This window comes from Desmodus rotundus, chromosome 6, assembly GCF_022682495.2.
Source record: "Desmodus rotundus isolate HL8 chromosome 6, HLdesRot8A.1, whole genome shotgun sequence".
In the NCBI taxonomy this organism is placed as follows: Eukaryota; Metazoa; Chordata; class Mammalia; order Chiroptera; family Phyllostomidae; genus Desmodus; species Desmodus rotundus.
Genome location: NC_071392.1, coordinates 126,815,304 through 126,836,586, shown reverse-complemented (window position 1 = coordinate 126,836,586; position 21,283 = coordinate 126,815,304). Strand labels below are relative to the sequence as shown.

General features: G+C 36.1%; 1 protein-coding gene across 1 annotated transcript in view; it reads right to left on the bottom strand.

Moving 5' to 3' along the window:
• The window catches only part of MACROD2 (mono-ADP ribosylhydrolase 2), a 2,068,729-nt gene that overhangs the window by 1,962,794 nt on the left and 84,652 nt on the right, over positions 1 to 21,283 (bottom strand). Inside the window, exon 3 of the mRNA XM_071221798.1 lies at positions 14,905 to 15,012. Coding sequence (XP_071077899.1) covers positions 14,905 to 15,012 — 108 coding nt within the window. The remainder of the gene's footprint in view (positions 1 to 14,904; positions 15,013 to 21,283) is intronic.

Below are 21,283 nucleotides of genomic sequence, written 5' to 3'. Positions count from 1 at the left end.
ATTTCACAGATTCCTTTGGAAAAATTTATAGATCAGAAAAAAGAGAAGGTCAAAGAGCAGAAACATTTCAAAAAATATATATTTGGATGTTAAGCTAAATAACAAATATAAATGATCATTTAACATATCACCAAGCCTCATTTTCATTCATCCTTTCACTCCACCCTCACAGAAATCCTGTTTTCTCTCTATCCTCACACTAAAGGGAAAACACCAAGATCTTTCACAGCAGGAAGTTCACACTTCAAGTTATAGTAGTGTTAAGAATTCAGCTCAAAAAGTATATTAGTTCTTCCCTACCCTACTACCCACACCTGTCTACTCAAACATATCCCACAGGTTGGCCAAATGACATCTACCCACAGCAGTGATATAAAGCTTTCAGCAAGTTCTAGCATAACGGAGGGAGGAAAGTGAAGGGAGAGTTGATATACAGTAATTTTTTTCCGCTTTTACTGGTTTAGCTTTAATGGGTGCTGGGGTGAATCTGCAGCAAGGGAAGTAGGACGTGATTTTTGAACATTATTGGCTCTAAGCTAAGCACTACCACTCCCAGAAACTTCAACAGTATCACCCCATACGTAACTTGTAGCTAGCTACTAACTGTTTAATACCTGGCTATTCCAAATTAAGAGGTCTGAAATTTCAGTAAGTTTATACTGAACAGACTCTTACATGGCACTGAGTTCTTCAAAAAGAATGAAAAGAACTGATTAAAAGATGGAGGAACTATTTCAAAGAGAAAAAGCAACAAAAAAACCCATGAAATTAAGTTCTCAGTTTATATTAAGAAAAAAATTCCAAAAGCTCAAAGAAATAATAGAAAGAAATTGAAAACTACTAATTTGTATACTTGCTTAAAAACTTAAAATAATTGTTCCATTGTGGTAAATCCTTTAATTTTTTATTTCAACTTTCCTCATAGAATGAACTCTCCAGTAAGGACCTAAATGCTTTATAGTTGAAATATCAGGATTCCTTACAATTAGTAAAATTTTAAAAGATATTTACAATAAAAGCCTCAATCTGTCAGTTCAAAACTATAGAATTGTAAATTTATATATATTTAGATAACTGTTTAATTAAAATCACCCACAGGATTGTAAATTCAAAAGCTTAGATATCTGTTTTTCTCACATTTTGTCTCTCATACTCAGCACAGGGCTTGTCATGTAGTAGATACATAAAACATCAGATAAAATTTAGAATTATTTTCTAAAATAATTTGCTCATCACTTGGTGATGAGCAAATGAATGAATTGCAAAACACTTGACTACAGGCATTCCCATTAAAATCAAGAATGAGCAAGAATATCTTACCACAACTAATTTAACATTATAATCATGTGGTAGCCAATTCAGTAAAAAGGACAGGAAAATGGTGTGTATAACAAACCACGTATGTGCCTAGAAAACCCAAGGGGATCAACTAAAAAGCTAAAATTAATATCAGCAAGGTAGACAATTATTAAATTAATAGCTTTTTTATATTACCAAAAATAACCTGATAAAATAAAAAATAGAAAAAATAGACACCATTCATAATAGCAACAAAATTATACACTTGACAGGATAAAGCAACTGTTTTAAGTCCATATGCAGAAAACTATAAAACTTTACTGAGGGATTTTGAAGGAAGAGATTGAAATAAATCTAATAACCAGCTCATTTATAGATAGAAAGACTCACTATGTTAAAGATGTCATAACCCAATTAAAAAATGGGCAAAGGACTTGAACAGACACTTCTCCAAGGAAGACATACAGAGGGCCCAGAGACATATGAAAAGATGCTCAGCATCACTAGCCATTAGAGAGATGCAAATTAAAACCACAATGAGGTACCATCTCACACCAGTTAGAGTGGACAACATAAACAAATCAACAAACAAATGTTGGAGAGGATTCGGAGAAAAGGGAACCCTAGTGCACTGTTGGTGGGAATGCAGACTGGTCAGGCCACTGTGGAAAACGGTATGGAATTTCCTCAGAAAACTAAAAATGGAACTGCCCCTTGACCCAGCAATTCCGCTGCTGGGATTATACCCTAAGAACCCTGAAACACCCATCCAAAAGAACCTATACACCCCAATGTTCATAGCAGCACAATTTACAATAGCCAAGTACTGGAAGCAACCTAAGTGCCCATCAGCAAATGAGTGGATCAAAAAATTATGGTACATTTACACAATGGAATTCTACGCAGCAGAGAGAAAGAAGGAGCTTAAACCCTTTGCAATGGCATGGATGGAACTGGAGAGCATTATGCTAAGTGAAATAAGCCAGGCAGTGAGGGACAAATACCATATGACCTCACCTTTAACTGGAACATAACCAACAAAAGAAAAAAGCAAACAAAATATAATCAGAGACATTGAAATTAAGAACATTGTAACAATAGCCACAGGGGAGTGGGGAGGGGATAGTGGGGAGAGAGGTCTATAGGATCTACTATAAAGGACACAAGGACAAAATCAAGAGGGAGGGTAGAGATGGGGGAGGGAGGTGGGACTGGCTGGGGTGGGGTGGAGGGAAGGGGAGAAAATGCAGACAATTGTAACTGAATAAAAATAAATTAATTAATTTAAAAAAGTAAAGATGTCATAACTCCCTGAATAACCTAAATTTCTAATTAAAATCCCATTGATATTTCTGGAATTTTGTTTTTCTGGTGGTTATTTTTGTTATTTTTTCTGATTTTGAACTTTACAAAATGATTCTAAATTTTATCTGATAGAATAAAAGGATGAGATTATCCAAAAAAATATTTTAAATGGCAACCACACAATCCCAAATTATAATACATGTATGAAAGCCACGATAATTTTAAAATGTGATTCACTACTTCAGACCTTTCAGGAGCATAAATTCTACATGAAGATTAATACAATTAACCATTAAAAACTAGGGCAAAATATGGGAGACTATTCATCTAACCTTAGAGTGGCAAAGACCATTCTAAATTCAATACCAAAGAAAGAAGCCAATAAGAACACATGAAGAACATGATGATATACCATCAACATATTTGAAAAGTATATGTCAAATTAGAAGAAATATTAGCAATGTATGTGGCAAAGGTTGCTGTTATTAATATATAAATAAGCTCTCCCCAATTTAAAAAGACAAATGTCCAATAGAAAACCTGATTAGGAATATAAACATAAAACTTTTAAAAAACCGCACAATGCCCAATAAATATAAAAAAGCATTCAATATCACAAACAAAAAATATATAACATTAGTCACTATTAAACTCGTAGGTTTGATTGTATAATGATGTAACCTAGTATTTACAAGAATTTGTACCGATATATCACCGTTGACAAAATACATTGTAACACTGTAAGGAGCAATGGATATCAAAATCATTTCTTAAAATTATTATACCCTTCTACCTAGTAATTCCTTCTAAGTAATATATTTGAAAAATAATCAGAGATGTTAGCTTCTGGCCAAGATGGAGACATAAGTAGACACACTGCACCTCCTTGCACAACCAAAAGAAGGACAACAACAATTTAAAAACAAAAAACAACCAGAACTGACAGAAAATCAAACTGCATGGAAGTCCGACAACCAAGGAGATAAAGAAGAAACATTCATGCAGACCAGTAGGAGGGGCAGAGAGGTGCAGCTGGGTTGGAGAGGACTCACAGCAAGGCTGCGACTGGCGGAATCAGCAAGGTGGAAGACTGTGGAACAGGGCAGGCCAGGCTGCAGCTAGCAGACCCCTGGCCCCACATTCGCCCATAGATAAACTGGGAGGAACAGTCAGGGAGCAAAACAAACCTCACAACCCAGGGCTCCAATGCGGGGAAATAAAGCCTCAAACCTCTGACTGAAAACTCCTGTGGGGGTTGAGGCGGCAGCAGGAAAAACTCCCAGCCTCACAGGAGAGGTCATTGGAGAGACCCACAGGGGCCTAGAGTGTGCACAAGCCTACCCACTCAGGAATCAGCACCAGAGGGGCCGAATTTGATTGTGGGTAGTGGAGGGAGTGACTAAAATCCGGCACAGAATGGAGCAAGAGCCATTGCTCCCTCTCGGCCCCTCCCCCACATACAGTGTCACAGCGCAGGGACCAGCTTTACCCCACCCCGGTGAACATGTAAGGCTCCGCCCCTTTATGTAACAGGAGCAACAAAACAAAAAAAAATGGCCCAAATGAAAGAACATATCAAAGCTCCAGAAAAAATACAACTAAGCAACAAAGAGATAGCCAACCTATTAGATGCATAGTTCAAAACACTGGATATTAAGATGCTCACAGAATTGGTTGAATTTGGTCGAAAACTACATGAAAAAATGAAGGCTATGCTAAGAGAGACAAAGGAAAATGTACAGGGAACCAATAGTGATGGGAAGGAAACTGGGACTCAAATCAACGGTGTGGACCAGAAGAAAGAAAGAAATATTCAACCAGGAAAGAATGAAGAAACAAGAATTCGGAAAAATGAGGAGAGGCTTAGGAACCTCCAGGACATCTTGAAACGTTCCAACATCCGAATTATAGGGGTGCCACAAGGAGAAGAGGAAGAGCAAGAAATTGAAAACTTATTTGAAAACATAATGAAGGAGAACTTCCCCAGTCTGGCAAAGGAAATAGACTTCCAGGAAGTCCGGGAAGCTCAGAGAGTCCCAAGGAAGCTAGACCCAAGGAGGAACACACCAAGGCACATCATAATTGCATGACCCAAGATTAAACAGGAGGAGAGAATCTTAGAAGCAGCAAGAGAAAAGGACACAGTTATCTACAAAGGAATTCCCATAAGACTGTCAGCTGATTCCTCAAAAGAGACTTTACAGGCAAGAAGGGACTGGCAAGAAGTATTCCAAGTCGTGAAAGGCAAGGACCTACATCCAAGATGACTGTATCCAGCAAAGCTATCATTTAGAATGGAAGGGCAGATAAAGTGCTTCTCAGATAAGGTCAAGTTAAAGGAGTTCATCATCACCAAGCCTTTATTACATTGAAATGTTAAAGGGATTTATCTAAGAAAAAGAAAATCAAAAATATGAACAGTAAGAATGACAGAAACTCACAGTTATTAACAACCACACCTACAACAAAAACAAAAGCAAACTAAGCAAACAACTAGAACAGGAACAGAACCACAGAAATGGAGGTCACATGGAGGGTTATCAACAGGGGATTGGGAGGGAGAGAGAGGGGGGAAGGTATGGAGAATAAGTAGCATCAATGGTAGGTAGAAAATAGACAGGGGGAGGGTAAGAATAGTGTAGGAAATGTAGAAGCCAAAGAACTTAAAAATATGACCCATGGACATGACCTATAGGGGGGGAATGTGGGAGGGAAGGAGTGGGCAGGATGGAGTGGAGTGAAGGGGAGTAAATGGGACAACTGTAATAGCATAATCAATAAATATATTTAAAAATTATTAATTAAAAATAATAATCAGAGATGTTCATTAAAATTTCAGTATCAGGACATTCATTACAGTTTTATTTATAAAAATTAAAAAACTAGAATAATAATAACAAAAAATAATGTTAACATTTAAAGATATAGAAAATAAGATATATATAAGTGTGGGAAATAGCAGGTTTAAATATAAAGATAGCACATACAGTATTGTCTACATTTTAAGGACTATAAGATATTAAACAAGTTTTAATACTGGTTATTTCTGGATAAATATTTGACACATCTTATTTATTTATACCTTTCTATAGTTGTCAATTTTCTCAATGAACATGCATTAATATTATATACTCAAAAATAAATATTATACATGTTTAAATTACCAGTACTATATTAAATGAGCCTTAATGATAAAGAATATCTATGATGTAAAAGCAAACTATTGACATAACCCTATTTTGAATGTGCCTTTAAGACTATATTGCAGGCATGCTCAATGGGAAAAACTAAAAGCATTTTCCTTAAGATCAGGAACAACACAGGAATGTCCACTTTTAATACTCTTTTTCAACATAGTATTGGAAGTCCTAGCAATCAACATAGTTTTGGAAGTCTTAGCCACAGCAATTAGACAAGAAAAAGAAATAAGAGGCATTCAAATTGTAAAGGAAGAAGCAAACAGTCATTAGTTGCAGAAGACACAATACTATATAGAGAGAACCCTAAAGATTCCAAGAAAAAAACACTAGATTTGATTTAAAAATTTTAGTAAAGGAGCAGGATACAAAATAAATATTCAGAAATCAGTTGCATCTTTATACACCAATAATGACCTATCAAAAAGAGAAACTAAGAAGACAATCTCATTTACAATTGCATCAACAAACTAATAAAATACCTAGGAAAAAATTTAACCAAGGAGGTAAAAGACCTGTACTTGGAAAATTATAAGACATTAAGAAAGAAAATGAAAAAGGTACAAATAAATAGAAATTTGTACCGTGCTCATCGTTAGGAAGAATTAACATCATTAAAATACCCATACTACCCAAATCATCTATAGAATCAAAGCAATTATTATCAAAATACCAAGAGCATTTATCACAGAACTAGAACAAATAATCCAAAAATTTATATGGAACCATAAAAGCACACCAAATACCCACAGCACTCTTGAGGAGGGAAAAAAAAGTTAAAGGTATCATAGTACCTGATATCCAAGTATACTACAAGGCCATAGTAATCAAAGTAGCATTATACTATCAAAAAAAAAAACAGACATATACATCAATGGAAGAGAATGGAAAGGTGAGAACTAAACCCTATATGGTCAATTAATATATGACAAAGGAGGCAAAAACATAAAATAAGGTAAAGATAGTCTAATCAGTAAATGGTGTTAGGAAAATTGAACAGATAGATACAAAAAAATGAAACTAGACCACTATCATATACCATATTTAAGAATAAACTCAAATCGATTAAAGACTTAAACGTAAGACTCGAAACCACAAAACTTCTAGAAGACAACATAGGCAGTAGCCCCTGACACTTTTCTTAGCAATATTTTTTGTACTATATCTCCTCAAGCAAGGGAAAAATAAAAAAATAAACAAAAGGAACTACATCAAACTAAAAAGTTTTGCACAGCAAAGGAAACCATCAACAACATAGAAGGAAAACTTACAGAATGAGAGAACATACAACTCTACACCAGAAAACAAACAACCCAATTAAAAAAATTAGCAGAGAATCTGAATAGACACTTCTCCAAAGAGGACATACAGATGGCCAATAGACATGTGTAAAGATGCCCAGTACCACTAATCATCAGAGAAATGTACGTTAAAACCAAAATGAGTTATCACTTCATACCAGCTGGCAAGGATGTGGAGAAAAGGAAATCCTCATGCATTGTTGGTGAGAATGCAGACTGGTACAGCCACTATGGAACACAGTATGGAGCTTCCTCCAATAAATAAAAATGGAACTGCATCATGACCCAGTGATTCTACTTCTGGGTATATATCCAAAGAAAGCCAAAATACTAACTTGAAAGGATATATGCACCACTATGTTCATTGCAATATTATTTACAATAGCCAAGATACAGAAGCAAAACAAGTGCCCAACAATAAACAAGTGGATAAAAAAGCAATGGTACATATATACAATGGAATATTACTTGGCCATAAAAAACATAATAAAATCTTACCATTTGCAACAGCATGGAGGAACCTAGAGGTTAAATAAGTCAGACACAGAAAGACAAATACCACAAAAGTACAGCATAGGGAATGCAGTCAATAATATTGTAATAACTGTGTATGATGCCAGGTGGATACTGAAAATTTGACGGGACCACTTTATAAAGTATATGATCATCTAACCACAATGCTGTATACCTAAAAGTAATACAAAATAATATTGAATGCCAACTGTAATAAAAATAATATTAAAAATCCTACACTACAGGATTATTTTCATAAATATGTTCAGCAAAATGATAGGCTTTGTGGAATATCTCACATACAGAAAAGAGACCTCATTTGGCTTTTTCCTGACATTGCCTTTTTTTCACAAATGTAGGTTTGAGACTATCAGTTGTAAAACTGTATTCTCTGTTTTTGGTCTTTCCAAAAGAAGAGGTAGTAGTAGTAGTAGTAGTAGTAGTAGTAGTAGTAGTAGTAGTACTTTTATAGTATGATAGTTTCTAAGTTCTGCTATCTGCAGGAGGAAGATGTATTACATTTATATTTTTATAATCCCAATAAAAAACTACACACAATAACCACCACATTCTCAGCTACTGGAAAATAGCATTTACATTTTTCACTTTAATATTTCTTCATTTACACAAGCCTTAAAATGGACTGTTCACTAGGAAATGATATACAATTTTATTTGTCATATGTATCTTATACATATTACAACTTGACCTATGATTAACCACAAAGTAAATGTACCTGTCCTTGGCATGGTAGGTGGGTACAGGGAAAATTGAAATAAACACATCAACGTTTCTCAATTTCAACTTTGGAATTCTTTTTATGACAAATGAATTAATCTTTAGCCAGAGCCAGCCCATTAAAGTAGGAAACTTAACCACTTTTTCATTACACAGCCCATAATTCACAAATGAATAAAAATTATATGTCCTACAAAATATTTTTCTGTGATTATGGTACTAGTGAAGTTCTCTCTAAGAATATAATACTGAACTATAAATTAGATTGATATATTCTCCCTAAGCTCTAGCAAAGAACAAAATTCTCTGATCAACAGGCTTAGTACAAAATCATATAAGGGCCTAGTCACACTAAACAGATCTTCCTATATGCTACTACACACAAAAACCTGTATATGAATCTTCATAGCAACTCTATTAGTTATAGCAAAATACTGAAGAGAACCAAAACATCCTTCAATGGGTGAATACCTGAACAAACTTTGATGTACACATGCAATAGACTCCTACTCAGAGTAAACAGGAATGAATTACTGATACATGTAACAATTGGAATGGACCTCAAGGGCTTCATGTGCAGTAAAAATTCAATCTCAAAAGTTTACATGCTATATGATTGCATTTATATAACAATCTCAAAATGACAAAACTATAGACATAAAGAAGAGGAAGTGGTAGAGAAGTGGATGACAATGCAAAGGGGTAGCATCAGAGACTTCTTTCCTAGTGGAGCAGTGCTGCATCTTTTTTGTGGTGGTAGTTACATGAATCTATATGTGGAACAAAACTTCACAAAACTACACATACTCACACAAATGTAAGTTAACAATGGTGAAAACTGAATAAGGTCTATAGTCCAGTTAATAGTAATATACCAAAGTCATTTCCTGGTTTTAATATTGTATAATTATATGATGTCACATCTGAGGGAGGCTTACACAGCTGAAGGTGAAGGGTAGAAAGAACACTCTGTACTATATTTGCAATTTCCTATAATTATTTCAACATAAAAGTTTAAACAAAACAAAACAAAACAAAAAAACATCATTGGTATGAGAACCTGAATTTGAACTTGGAGAAATCTAAGGAAATTAAAAACACATTTTATTAGGAAAATAATTAAAATATTGAATTATTTCATTCATGACAAGTAAGATCAGGCATTCCAATGTACTAACATGGACTAGAAAGAGAACTTTAGAAGTCTGATAGAAGTGATGACTGGGCTGCTTTGGCACCTTGACTATAGGCACTACCCCTCTTCCCTTCTCACTAGAGGCAGCCCCAGAGTTTCCTGCCATGTTGCCTTGTTCACCTGAAAGGTTAACAGCTGTTCCTCTCCTTACACACCAGGCAACCAAACTGCACAGCAGAGAGCTATAAGTAGTCATTACCCTGTATATTTGGCATCTCTTTTCCATCTACCCAGGAACTTCCTGATGAGGTTGTCCTTGTGAGATACAGAATATGGCCAAATTATAATCATCACAACCAGAGAGATGAGCTAAAGATGCCGGCCAGGTGGTTTTTGGGAGTGAGTGATAACTCACTTCTTGCCTTCCTATTGATTCATCAAACACTTGTACACAATGTGGCAGCTATGAAAAAATTACACATACAGGCAAGGACAAAGAATCAAAATAACGATGGAGTGTTTTCACTTTTGTGATGTTTTCAATTTAAAAAAACAGGAAAAATATTTTTTGTTTTTATTTATAGATCAAATATAAATCATTTTAACAATCAGAAACAAACTGGCTCATTCTGTCAAGTCCCAAATGCTGAATGTGCTACTGGTCAGAGATGCCACAAATTCAATTGCATGTGTTTCATTTTAACAAATATACAGTATCAAGTGTTTATTAAGAACATAAGGGCAGGGAGAACCAAGATGGCGGTGTAGGTAGACACACTGCGCCTCCTCGCACAACCAGGAACTGACAGAAAATCGAAAGGCAAGGAAGTCCGACACCAAGTAGATAAAAAAGAAACACACATCCAGACCGGTAGGAGGGGCGGAGACGGGCACTGAGGCGGAGAGGACTCGCGTGGCCATGGCGGGACCCAGACTGGCGGAGTGTGGGACAAACGGGGCAGGCAGTCTGAAAACTAGCAGACCCTTCACCCCTACATTTGCGCACAGATAAACCGGGACGAACAGCGGGGAGCAAAGCAGACCGCGCAGCCCAGGGCTCCAGCACGGGGAAATAAAGCCTCAAACCTCTGATTGAAAACACCCATGGGGGTTGGGGCGGCAGCAGGAGAGACTCCCAGCCTCACAGGAGAGGTCGTTGGAGAGACCCAAGGGAGCCTAGAGCGTGCACAAGCCCACCCACTCAGGAACCAGCACCAGAGGGGCCCAATTTGATTGTGGGTAGCAGAGGCAGTGACTGAAATCCGGTGGAGAGTGGAGCGGGCGCCATTGCTCCCTCTCCGCCCCACCTCCACATACAGCGTCACAGCATAGCAACTAGTATTACCCTGCCCCAGGAACACCTAAGGCTCTGCCCCTTTAGGTAACAGAACCACCAAGACAAAAAAAAACCAAAATTGGCCCAAATGACAGAACACTTCAAAGCTCCAGAAAAAATACAACTAAGTGAGGAAGAGATAGCCAACCTATCAGATGCACAGTTCAAAACACTGGTTATTAAGACGCTCACAGAATTGGTTGAATTTGGTCAAAAACTACATGAAAAAATGAAGGCTATGCTGAGAGACAAAGGCAAATGTACAGGGAACCAATAGTGATGGGAAGGAAACTGGGACTCAAATCAACGGTGTGGACCAGAAGGAAGAAAGAAACATCCAACCAGAAAAGAATGAAGAAACAAGAATTCGGAAAAATGAGAAGCTTAGGAACCTCCAAGACATCTTGAAACGTTCCAACATCCGAATTATAGGGGTGCCAGAAGGAGAAGAGGAAGAACAAAAAATTGAAAACTTATTTGAACAAATAATGAAGGAGAACTTCCCCAGTCTGGCAAAGGAAATAGACTTGCAGGAAGTCCGGGAAGCTCAGAGAGTCCCAAAGAAACTGGGCCCAAGGAGGAACACACCAAGGCACATCATAATTACATTAGCCAAGATGAAACAGAAGGAGAGAATCTTAGAAGCAGCAAGAGAAAAGGACACAGTTATCTACAAAGGAGTTCCCATACGACTGTCAGCTGATTTCTCCAAAGAGACCTTACAGGCAAGAAGGGGCTGGAAAGAAGTATTCCAAGTCATGAAAGGTAAGGGTCTACATCCAAGATGACTGTATCCAGCAAAGCTATCGTTTAGAATGGAAGGGCAGATAAAGTGCTTCTCAGATAAGGTCAAGTTAAAGGAGTTCATCATCACCAAGCCCTTATTACATGAAATGTTAAAGGGACTTATCTAAGAAAAGGAAGATAAAAAATGTGAATAAAAATGACAGCAAACTCACAGTTATTAACAACCACACCTAAAAACAAAACAAAAGAAAACTAAGCAAACAACTAGAACAGAAACAGAACCACCGAAATGGAGATCACATGGAGGGTTATCAATAGGGGATTGGGAGGGGGAGAGAGGGGGGAAAGGTACAGAAAATAAATAGCATAAATGATAGGTGGAAAACAGACAGGGGGAGGGTAAGAATAGTGTAGGAAATGTAGAAGCCAAAGAACTTATAAGTATGACCCATGGACATGAACTATAGTGGGGGAATGTGGGAGGAAGGGGGTGGGTAGGATGGAGTTGAGTGAAGGGGGGGAATGGGACAACTGTAATAGCATAATCAATAAATATATCAAAAAAACACATTAATGGACACACCTGGGAAAAAAATTAAAATGAAAAATAAAAGAACATAAGGGCAGGACATCACTGTAGGAGCAAACATAAAAAATGAAAAATTGTAACCTCATGAGGGAGATAAACTGTAGGGTGTAACATTAAAAATGAAAGTCTGTAGCTTCGGGAGGGAGATAAACGGATATACATTTAACAAACTTCAAGAAAAAGTGTAATTACTGCTATTATTAGATGTACTAATGTGGCAACTCAGTATTACACTAATAATAAGAAACAGAAAACTCATGAAGGTGGTCTTCAGGTATTTAAGAAGAAAGTACACATCCTCACTTGTGCTCCACAGGAAAAAACTAGAATCAACAGCTAAAAATTACAAGAATATACAAAAAGTTTGTTTTATACACACACACACACACACACACACACCCCAAGAGCTTTTAAAGATCTTAAGAATATCATGCTAAGTGATATAAGTCAGACAGAAAATGGAGATGGTCAGAGACTTGACTTGGGGTGGTGAACACACAATACAGTATACAGATGATGTGTTGTGGAATTGTGCACCTGAAGCCTGTGTAATTTTGTTAACCAGTGTCACACCAATAAATTCAATATAAAGGAAAAAAATAAAGAAGTAAGGCAGAAAAAGTCAAGAACTGTATGATTTCATTCATGTGGGATATAAAACCAAAAGCAACAAATGAACAAACAAGAAAAACAAACAAAAACTCATAGACATAGACAACAGCATGGAGGTTACCAGAGGGAAGAAGGAGGGTAGTGAAGGGTAAAAGATGTCAAATATATTGCAACAGAAAATTTTAACTTTGGGTGGTAAACACACAATGTAATATACAGATGATGTATCATAGAAATGTATACTTGAAATCTATATAATTTTATTAACCAATGTCACTCTAATAAAATTTTTTAATAAAAATATTTTTTATATTAAAGCTCACGTGTATGGCATGATAAATCATTGACAACTTAATAACTGCAGTGATATCTGATTAAATCTCTGTACTTGAGAGGAGTTCATGAACTTTCCAAGAGCCTGTGTCCTCCAGAGGCCCCACAGACCAGAGGAAAGCATCCTGATACCCATGCAACAAATGAAGAGTCTGTAGAGACCAGATATGAGAGACATGTGTACTCTGTGAAGTAATCTGAAGATGGAATTCTATCCAAAAAGAGTGACTCATATTGGGTGGACATTAAATCACCTGCAAGATCCTCTCAAATAGCTTTATATTTTAGAGAGGTAACAGAGAAGGAAGGAAGTACAGAGGTATCAGAAGAACAGAAAGCAAAAAAACTGAGCTCTGATTATGGCAAAGCAGATACAGAACAAAGCAACTGAGAGCCCATTCTGAGGGAAAAAAAGCTGACTAGGCTTTCAGGCTTCCTGCGAAGTTGCCAGTACTATGCTATAAATTCTATCATGAACAATATTCCAGTTCTTCATGAGACCCTTCTGTTTACCTACCAAGGATGTTCCTACTACACCGTGTGAATTTAATCATCGCCAGAGAGAAACTTAAGACAAACTTGGACTTTACCTGAATCCTGTATCCCTGGAAAACAGGAACATTCAAGAAATTAACCCCTACCACTCATCCTCACAGGGCTTAGATAAAACTCGTGGACAACCAATGGCTTGTAATCTACGACAAAGCCAAGGCCCAGACCCTACAAATTTCCATTCTTTGACTCATAAATGATTAACTGAACTATTTGTCCCCATCAACTGTTCTGGTTGGTCAATGTCTAGACTTGATCAAATTTTAGTCAGGTTTCTCCCAAGCCATTGAGCTTTGGCCCATCCTTGAGAATGGTAGGTGAAGAGCTGCTCCTTAATGACCTCTCTCAAGAATCAGTTGACCTCAGGAGAAAACATTCTCGGATCAACTGTCTGATGATGCCATCCAATCACCCCACTGTTCCACATCTAATTCTTTCTTGCCTACTTACTCTTCTCAGAAAAAAAAAAAAAAAAGCCCTATTTTGTTTGACCTTTGAGGTGCTTATAAATCTCATGGTTGAAGTGGTTCTTCCTATTGCAATATTCTTCCTTCTCTTATTGCAATAGTCCTCTTCCCCTTAGAAAAACAACCTTTAAAAAAATCAACATTTATTTTTATAGAATTACAACTATGACATATTTTTTGATATATAGCCACATAGTAAAATACATAGGACATCCAGAGCACCACAAATAATAGTTATTATTCCATGTTCAACCATGATATTATTTATATAATTAATTGTTAAAATAATAAAAATAAAGCATTTTATTACTAACATGAACTGTTGAAACCAAAGAACTGAGGTTTGAAAATCACCAACATAATTTCTTTATATTTTACATTGGTCTGGTGTAATTCAATCATCTCTTTATAAGCTATTCTAAAGAAAAAAGCTTGATAAACTTGTTTTTATGTTGGCCAGTTGTTAAGCATAAAACCAGCACTAATATAGCTGTTAAATTTCTTTCTAAAGAACTTTCTAAGGAACAATCTATTGCTTTTCCATTGGTCCAACTGATCTCAACTTGGCATGGATACTATGTAGAGTTACCACATTAACTGTGGTACATACACGAAAATAAATCCTCAATGTTTTTTAGTCAATAAGGGAAATACATTAAGACATTTCTATACCAGAAACTATACCTTTTTCTAAAATATTTATATTCCTATTTATGAAAAATATTCTTAAATGATAAATACTTGTAAAACAAATACATCACAAAAAAATCAATTACTCACCCGCATTGACTATAGCATCTACCTCTAGCAATGTGATGTCACCTCTATAGAGAGAAACTTTTTCATTCAAATTTTTCTTCACCTGTGATGTTTCCTGAGTATTTTCTTCTGTAATAAAGAAGCAACATATATTAATAATATTCTTAATTATTTTAATAAAGATAATTTTGATTCAAAAACCTGTATGAGTCACACTCTGATACATTAGACAAGTAGAAATACATGTACAAGTGTCAAAGGTATGGCTTATTCTCTACATATTGTGTATTCCTAAATACAAATATAGAATCACATAAATAATAAGCATTCATTAAATGTAGGCAAGTTACCTTGGTCAACAAAATAATTCAGTGTTTATTACCATTACTAAAATATCAATTCTAAAATATTATATAGTACCAGTTTCACAGGGAGATAAGAAAAAGATATGCAAGTACTAAAACAAAATAAATTTTTACATGAATGAGCTCAATTCTATTTTGTTACAGTTACCTAGAAGATACTCTTGAAAAGAATATTTACTCAGAACAAATACATGTAGCTTCAGCTCATGTATTATTCTAATTAACAAGCTGTCCCTCAGAATGAATTGGATTAATAATATTTGAATGGGTGAAACTACTCATTTCTTAACAAATTGTATTAAACTTTCCTCAGAAGCCACTGCTAAATTTAAAAGAGAAATAGCTCTGTCCTGCATACAATAGCTGCAAGGTAGTATAATTAAAACAAGCCAAAAATTACATTCTAAAACATGGCATATTTTTAAATGTTTTAGAGAAATACTCAAACTTGAATTTTCATTTATTTTTAACAAATAATGTAATGTTAAGACATATTGAAGAAAGCTATATAAAAGTATTGTTTTAAAATACATTAAAATGCCATGCTTAAAAAGCTTTTTAATATACCTCTAGAAAAACTGATTATGAATGCCAACTTTTTAAAGTATTTATGAACTGTGCAAATCTTGCCATAAGGAAGATAATGCTATTAATTAACTATGACACTCTCAGGTGAGCATTAAATTTTGAGGTATCTCAGTGATCAGAGGTGACAGGTTACCAGTCACTTAAATTGTCTTTGGGCCCCCACAGCCAAAGAAAAGTTGTGTTCAATCAAGTATCAATATATTTATTCTTATTATTATTAAATATTCCCTATCAGTGAAAGAGAATGGATTTTTTGTGCTCTTACCAAGCTTCCAGTGACTGGCCCAATGACAAAGACTTGAAACCAGGAGACCTTGAATTCAAAATCCAAGCAGATTCTATTCTTACTACTTTTACCAAATTACAAAGTCCTGTTTCCCAATTAAAGATTGTCGGATGACAACAAATATTTGGTGTCTTTGTCAAAAAATTCTGGGTATTTGGAACATTTGAACCTAGAAATTATGAAAACTTCTCACTGATGATGAGTTTCAGAACTCCATCATTCATTAAATTGATAAGCATGTCACAAACGAAACAAAAGGTTAAAGCTTTCACCTTGGGAGAAAGAATTAAGGATTCTTAATCCATTCTCTAGTTGCATTTATTTATTTTGTTTGTTTGTTTTAGACAGAATAGGAAGAGAAGAGAGAGAGGGAGAGAGAGAAACATCCATTTGTTGTTCCACTTCTTCATGCACTCATTTGTTGATTCTGACATGTGCCCTGACCAGGGATCGAACCTGCAACCGGAGCATATCAGGATGACTCTCTAACCAACTGAGCTACCTGGCCAGGGCCTCTAGTTATATTTAGTTCTGAAAAATGTTTCTTCATTTTTTCCTGAAGCAATATGTATATAATATTGCATTTGGAGTAATGTGACTTTTAAACCTATGTGACAATAAATCATATACATTTCTTTCTTGAAAAGTTAAATATTGGTATTGGAAAGCACCAAAGTTTAACCATTTATACCAGAGTTCAGTTTTCTTAAACAAAATCCTAATTTCTCATCTGCAAATTTAAAAATGGGGTATTTTGAGATTAAATAAGTGTTCAAGCAGTTGAACATACTGTATTGAATAAATATACTACTGCGACATAACAGTCAGGTAAGTTACAAAAAAGGTCTTACTAGAATTATCAGCATTATAAAGAAATATTTTTATCTGACTTCTGGCCAAGCTGGAGGTGTAGGTAGATACACTTTGCCTCTCACACAACCAAAAGAAGGACAACGACAAATTTAAAAACAAAAAATAACCAGAAATGCCAGAAAATCAAACTGTATGGGACAAACAAGGAGTTAAAGAAGACACATTCATTCAGACTGGCAGGAAGTGGGGAGACAGGCAGCCAGGGCAGAGAAGACTCCCAGCAAGGTGGCAGTTAGCAGAGCAGGCGATCCCACATTTGTATGCAGATAAACTGGGAGGAACAACTGGGGAACAAGACAGATCATGCAACCCAAGGTTCCAGCACAGGAAAATAAAGCCTCAAAGTCGCTGGTCATAAAAACCTGTGGGGTTGTGGTGGTGGGAGAAACTCCCAGCCTCACAGGAAAATTTGTTGAAGAGACCCATGGGGTCCTAGAATGTACACAAAACCACTCACCCCAGGAATCAGCACCAGAAGGGCACAATCTGCTTGTGGGTAGCAGGGAAGTGACTAAAAGAGGGTGAGAGCCCAGCAAGTGGCATTGTGCCCACTCTGATCCTTCCCCCACATACAGATCACAATGCAGCGAAGTGGGTCGCCTCACCTTGGCCAAACCCTAAAGCTCTGCTCCTTACAATGTAACAGGTGCACCAAGAAAAAGAAATATGGCCCAAATGAAAGAATAGATCAAAGCTCCAAAAATAGAACTAAATGATGAATAGATAGCCAATCTATCAGATGCAGAGTTCAAAACACTGGTAATCAGGATGCTCACAGAAATGGTTGAGTACGGTCACAGAATAGAGGAAAAAGTGAAGGCTATAAAAAGTGAAATAAAGAAAAATACACAGGGAACCAACAGTGAAAGGAAGGAAACCGAGACTCAAATCAACAATTTGGCACAGAAGGAAGAAATAAACATTCAACCAGAACAGAATGAAGAAATAAATGTTCAAAAAAGTGAGGAGAGGCTTAGGAAACTATGGGACAACTTTAAACATTCCAACATCTGAATCATAGGGGTGCCTGAAGGAGAAGAGGAAGACCAAGAAATTGAAAACTTATTTGAAAACATAATGAAGGAGAACTGCCCCAGTCTGGCAAAGGAAATAGACTCCCAAGAAGTCCACAAAGCCTAGACTCCCAAACAAGGGGGACCCAAGGAGGAACACACTAAGGCATATCATAATTAAATTGCCCAGGATTAAAGATAAGGAGAGAATCTTAAAAGCAGCAAGAAAAAAGAAGACAGTTACCTACAAAGGAGTTCCCATAAGACTATCAGCTAATTTCTCAAAAGAAACCTTGCAGACAAGAAGGGGCTGGAAAGAATATTCTAAGTCATGAGGGCAAGGACTACATCCAAGATTGCTCTATCCAACAAAGCTATCATTTAGAATGGGAGGGCAGATAAAGTACTTCCCAGATGAGGTCAAGTTAAAGGAGTTCATGACCAACAAGCCCTTATTATATGAAATGTTAAAGGGACTTATCTAAGAAAAAGATAAAAAATATGAACAGTAAAATGACAACAAACTCACAACCTAAAAAAACAAAAGCAAACTAAGCAAACAACTAGAACAGGAACAGAATCACAGAAATAGAGATCACATGAAGGGTTAACAATAGGGAGGGGAAGGGGAAGAATGCGGGGAAAAGTACAAGGAATAAAAAACATAAATGGTAGGTTCAAAACAGACAGAGGGAGGTTAAGAATAGTATAGGAAATGGAGAAGCCAAAGACTTTATGTGTATGACCCATGGACATGAACTAAGTGGGGAGAATGCTGGTGGGAAGGGGTGTGCAGGGCAGAGGGGAATAAAGTGGAGGAAAAAAATGGGACGACTGTAACAGCATGATCAATAAAATTTATTTAAAATGAAATATTTTTATCTCTCATTTTAAAAATTCACATGAGCATCTTTTTTCCTCATAGCCAGACTTTTACTTGCTGCCCAATTCTTCACATGGTTTATCAAAAAGGCAGGAACGTACTCGAAAGCTACAACTTACAACATTAATAATTATTAGTAGCTCTTTGAACAAGAAACCAAAACCAAATGGAATATTTATGACCACCGTTTTCTATAAATACAACAATATAAATTACCACTGGAGGCCACTTCTTTTATTTGAATATCAATGCACTGCCTTCCTTTTCACACAACTGTGTTTCATCAGCCCTGATCCCAAACTATCTTTCCCATATCCTGGGTTTTCAATAAGTAGGACAGAACATTGACAACTATGATTCCCTCCCAAGTATTCTATATGTACACAAAGCACCAATTCACATTTTGTATATCATTGGCTTTATCCAACTGCAAGTAGAAATATCTGTCAGTGTACACATATGATCATTGTTCTCCAGATTGTATACTGTTCATATTATTCAAAAAAAAACAGAGATGGACAATAAAGTGGTAAAAACAGATTTTATTCATAAGTGACTACAATAGGGGGAAAGAGGCCTCCGTATAGAACTGGGCTCAATAACAAATACAGCAAGAATAAGTGGGGATTTATAGCCAAGGAAAAAAGTAGGGATCAATGGAAGGAAAATTACTAACAGGAAACATTGGGGATGGAGAGAAATTGCAGTTAAACAAACAGGATTCTTGCTGCAGGCAGGCCAGGGTGATCAGATATACCAGGAGAATGAAGGAGGGTACAGAATTTGATCAGATACTGAGGGTGATTAGAAATCAAGGGTGGGGGTTCTCTCTAAAATGATTAGGAAGGATTCTTGCTAAAACTGGACTATGCAGTTCTGGCAAAGATGAGACCAACTCCAGAAAAGGACTTAGTGGAATCTCACTAAAGTTTAGTTAAGAAGAGAGTCTTTGTCAATGTCTTCTCATTCAAGGAAAGAAGAGGCATTTTCCTTTCCTTTGATCAACGTAAGTCCATTTCTCATTATGTTGCCCTTTATTCATTAAGGACCAACTAAAGCAGCAATTGAGACTTGGTAGTAGAGGATATGAATAGGTAGTATGAGCAATCAGACATTTAGTGAGGGGAATGTCTATGAAAATAAAAAGATTAGAATAAAAATAAAAATAGATTAGAAAAATAAAAATAAAGATTAATGGATGCAGCTGACTATAAACCCAGTTTTGAGTCCAGATGGCCTACAGTTAAGAAGATTTATTTATTTTGGGGGAGAAACACCTTTCACAGGTTGAATGCCCTTGGTGATGGCATCAGATGTGTCAGAGAATTTTCTGAGGGGCCCACACAACAGCAGGCATAAGCCTGACCATATGTGATCTATTGTGGTGATTTCTTTTAAGTTTATATCAGGTCATCCAATTTCAGCTCGCAAGGCTTCAGAAAAAGGCAGTTTTTACTTCTCAGTGATGCCAAATTAGAAGGAGAGAAGAAAAATTCAAAACATTTTCAACAGTTGTGGCCAAATATTGGAGGAAACTAGAATTGACAAAATGTTCAAGACAATAAATAGAACTGGAATTTAATAACCTACAGGGGTACACCATAATTTTCCACAGAAACATAAAATGTTTCTCTAGCATCATTCCCCTTTTTTATTCTTGTTTACAAAATAAGTCTGGTGTCATTAGAGTTGACTTAATTATTTATATAAGTGCAGCAAGAATGGTAATTGATGACTTAGGTCTTTTGAGTTTGCTTTCCTGGAACTTTTAATAAAGAATCTCAAATTAAGACTTCTTAAAACTTCTCAATAGGAAACCAAGCCAAGAACTCACCACTAGATTGAGTCTGCAATACCCATGTATGTGGGTGAATTCTTCTACTCTCGTGTTTCCCAAAATACCCTTAAAGTTTCTGGGCTTGCTAGAAAGTCAATGTCCATACTCATTGATAGGGCTGAGAACCCAAGTATAAGACTGTTTTCTTTTTTTTTTTTTTTTCCCCCAAAAGGGCTTTGTAAGCATTAGCTCTATAAAGTCACCCTTAGTTCCTTAACTGTCTGATAATATCTGATTCTATATATCATTCTCTAATATGACCTCCCAGTCAAGCCTTGGTTATACAACTAATTTTTTCAATGATGTCCTGTTACAAGAAAGACAGATTCTTATTGAACTTTACAAATAATTTGGTTGCCACAAAAACAAGAATACTCAAAAATTTCTGAATTCTGAAGAGATTGGTAGGGGAAAAAATTTTTATTTCTATTCACTAAAGTACGAATCTACTAAACTGTCATGAGTTATAGACAGCTTGGGAGAAGCAAAAGGGGATTCCTTAAATAAATCATTAAATAACCAGCAATATTCCATAACAATAACCATAAAAATCAT